Below are 4,119 nucleotides of genomic sequence, written 5' to 3'. Positions count from 1 at the left end.
ACTTTTAATACCAAATAATACTAATTGCTAATCTTTTGATTTCTAAGCTCTCCATATACATCATACTCTCCCTCCATCCTACCAAACACAACCAAGTTTAAAAGTTTAATTTTATCTTTTTTTTATCATGAAAAACTTCAATTATTTGTATGATAGGTAAGTGAGAAAATGGATTACAATGACATTAGGGTTTCGAAAATTAAGTGTATTTTAAATTGTGTACACTGTTACACACATACTAATTATTAATTGCTATAATTTTTTCTTTTCCATAAGGTTTCAATCAGCCTTATCAGGATTTGGTAGGATATTTATACAAGTATATATACATTAATTAAAAATAATAACTATATACACTTTTCACAATAATTAATTTCTTTTTTATTATTATATAATTGTGTATATGTTTATCTTATAAGTGGTAGTGGTTGTTTCATGTTGTAATGCTATCTTGGATTTATGCAGAAATAAACATTCCGAGCCCCCCAATTCCCATATATAAAAAACCTTTTCACACACCAAATACATATTTACTCAAAAATCATATCATGATATGTTTTGGAATGTCACTTATTGAAATTGTACTATTACTACAAGCCAAAACCAACCCCCTATTCCCTACAAATAATCAACTTTACCACTATTAACACTCAAATACCATTTTTTTTTTTTAAAAAAAAGGGAACATTTTTATTTTTCTCTTTCTCATCAAAAGTGTCCACTTTAAAATCATTTTTGTACAAAAGTTTCATCTTTCACTCAAACATGGAACCAAGTGTTCAAGACCAAAGGCTGCAACAACTCGAAAAGGCGGCCTCGGCGACCATGGAGATAGCGAAAGTTTCAAGCTCTATAAAGGAGAAAGAAGATGTTGGTGTTGATGATGATGATGATAACAAAGGATATTGTACTCCAAAGGGTAAGAGACATAGGATACCTGAGTTGTTATCTTGTCCACCACCTCCAAATAAGAAGAGAAGGCTAGTACTACCTAATAATAATTCAACTTCATCAAGTTGTATATTCAAGAAAAGATCATCTCCCATGGCTTTTTTTTCTTCCCCTGATCTTGACCACTTCTTCTTTTTTGCTTTTAGGAATAGTAGTAGTAGTAGTTGCTAGAGAGTGTTTGAGATTTGAGCTGAAGAGGTTTTTGTACTATACTCATATTAATATATATATAGTAGATTATTAGTTAATCTCATACTATAGTTTAATTACTTTGTTAACTTTTAGTACTTATAATTAGCAAGTTTGTTCTAGAAATTATTGTAATATTATCAAGGGTTTCTGATTATGATGAAAGCCATGTTTCTATGTTTTTCTATGTTTTTTTTTCTCTTCTCCATTACTATAACATCTGAATTTATTTATAGATAAATATTTATAGAATGTGTTAAAATTAAAATCCATGCAGTAAGATCAATATTGATTTTATTTTGAATTTGTATGAACTATAGCTCATCAGTTGCAAATGGCATATCTTTTTAGTTCAAATTTTCTTTGATATAATTTTAATGTTAAAGAATCCTAGGGTCAACCATAATAGAATAGAGAAAAGTGAAAAAATGTTTTTTTTTTTTTTTTTTAAATGAACAACTTTCTTTCTTTTGATTTTTTTTTTTAATTAGGTGTAAAAGGTTTTGCATGCCTTTTAGGTATACTTTTGAGTTTTGAACGTTGAGATAGGTATTTATTGATGGATCATTAATATTAAACTTAATTAAATTTCCCTTTCATAAAATTAATATTGACTTCTCTACTCAAGTCTTTCTCAAGGTATCATATAAAGTAAAATCTATTAATTAATTATGTATTTTAGATAATTTTCATAAGTTTTGTTAGTTAATAATCTTATCACTTGGATAAATATTGAATAAAATCAATTTAATTTATTATCATTTTACTCTAAAATTTTCATTTTCATATAGGTTTGAAAAGTATCATTAATGTCTCTTTCCACAAAAATGGTAGCTTTGCAATAATATTTCAAGAATTTTTTCACTTTATAAATAATATTAATTTGACTTTCAATTAAGCTATATATATAATATTATATAGTCATGTGTTCTATCTAGAATCTAGATCTCTCTTATATATTATCCTTGAAATATATTTAAACACCGACAACTTTTTTAAAAGTACACTTAAATTCATAGTATTCCAATTCTGTCAATCCAAACAAAGTATAATAATAATAATATTATGCCCATATATATATTTGCTATAGTAATTACTACAATATTAATGATCTCATAAAATATTTCAAAGATTGTTTTGTCTTACTATCAAAGAGAAAACTTTGGATTCTTTACCACTTTTCATTTTCTTCTTCTTCTTTTTATTATTATTATTATTATTATTATTATTATTATTATTGATATATATACACATAGAAAAAGAATTTTCACTGAAAATTTCTTTAGATTAGTATTATATCCTCTAGGAAAAAGCTAACCACTAAGATGTTGAATTCAGGTACTTATTATATTATAGATATATATATAATTACATGTATATGTGTATATGTGTTTGTCAGAAGTAGCTAGTTGTGAATATTATTATTATTGCATGTAATAATAATAATAATAATATTAAGAGAATCCAATGAAATGTCAGCTCGTGCGGGTGTGTAGAGAAATGGATTTGATATAAAGCACACGTGTGGTATGTATGAGAAAGAGGAATCTTAAATTTTTTCCATCATTTTCTCGTGAAAATTTGATTTTCTCGAGAAAATTAGGACTAGGGCAAGTAATGTTTGTGTTGATATGTTGGTAAGGGTGGTATATATAGAATTAATAATAATATTGATGAGGTAGAGCTACCCCATTTCTGATGAGATTGCATGGTTTAAGTTAGACAAACACACTACTCCAATCTCCAATTCTGTTCAGATCACCAGATTTCCCTTACGGCTACTTATAAGGTGGGTACATTATTTGGTACAAATTTATGTTATATTTATGATGAGTTTGCATTTAATTTATTTATTTATTTATTTTATTTAAAAAAAAAAATAATCTCCTTAAAACCTCAAGAGTAAACCCAATCAGAAAAATCTCGAAGAAAAAAAAAAGTGATAATAAGCAGACCACTAAACATAATGATCATTCAAAGAAAATACTAGCTTAGCTAAAGAGTGAGCCACAGTATTAACAGTTGTAGGACAATATAAGAAAGAAATATTAATAAAATGATTACAATAAAAAAGGATATCTCTAACAATACAACGTTGATAAGATTGATCAATTTTAGTGTGAAGAATAGCATTGATAACAATTAGACAGTTAGATTCCAACACCACTCTCTTGTAGGCAAGACGACAAGCAAGCATGACCCCGAAATAGATACCCAAAGCAACGTCATGAGAGAAACAATCATTTTAAGTCCAAGTACCAGAAGCTATAGGACGAAACTATTCACGAAACAACAACCCAACCTCGGGCTTACCCAACTCAGAATTCACCTTTCATCACAGTTGAATTTCACCACCTTAGATGGTGGTTTAGACCAACTAACACATGACATGGTCTTAGAAGAGTTACCGTGACGAGATGTATGACTATATTAGCAGAAGAGCACCGATGTAGATAAAATTGATAATATCTTAACCATCAATTAATATCTTATTTTCGAAGGATATCATGAATGAATTCTATGCTACTTCGGGCCTAGCTATCAACACCAACAAATCCCAAATTTATTTGGGAGGGGTTGATAACAAGGCTAAACATGATATCCTGAGAGAAATAAACCTCTCTGAAGGCAAGTTCTCGCTGAAATACTTGGGAGTCCCGTTGAGACCAACAAAATGGAGAGCGAAAGATTGTGATGTGATCCTAAAGAAAATCAAGCAAAGACTCCATAGTTGGGCTAGTAGACATCTCTCCTTTGCAGGAAGATCGCAACTTATTCATTCTGTATTACTTGGTCTCTGTAACTACTGGATGAGCATCTTTATTCTCCCTCAAAGTATAACGAAGGAGATTGAAAAAATCTGTCGAGGTTTTCTTTGGGGTTGGAGTGGAAATAGGAGTAAACTTCATGTGGCTAGTTGGGAAAAAGTTTGTCTTCTGAAGAACTATGATGGGTTGGGGTTCAAAGATGGTGCCAAAT

General features: G+C 29.1%; 1 protein-coding gene across 1 annotated transcript; it reads left to right on the top strand.

Annotated features, from left to right (window-relative positions):
- Positions 1-765: 765 nt before the first annotated feature.
- LOC115710276 (cyclin-dependent protein kinase inhibitor SMR1-like) lies at positions 766-1,122 on the top strand. Its single transcript, XM_030638638.2, has one exon. It carries the CDS (start codon positions 766-768, stop codon positions 1,120-1,122), a length of 357 nt encoding a protein of 118 aa, XP_030494498.2.
- Positions 1,123-4,119: the final 2,997 nt, after the last annotated feature.

Source organism: Cannabis sativa, chromosome 3 (assembly GCF_029168945.1).
Source record: "Cannabis sativa cultivar Pink pepper isolate KNU-18-1 chromosome 3, ASM2916894v1, whole genome shotgun sequence".
Lineage (NCBI taxonomy): Eukaryota > Viridiplantae > Streptophyta > Magnoliopsida > Rosales > Cannabaceae > Cannabis > Cannabis sativa.
The sequence above is the reverse complement of the archived record's forward strand: the minus strand, read 5'-3'. Positions and strand labels throughout refer to the sequence as shown.

What these genes read in the sequence shown, in the direction of transcription:
- LOC115710276 (XM_030638638.2), top strand. Translation starts at nt 766, where the DNA reads ATGGAACCAAGTGTTCAAGACCAAAGGCTGCAACAACTCGAAAAGGCG.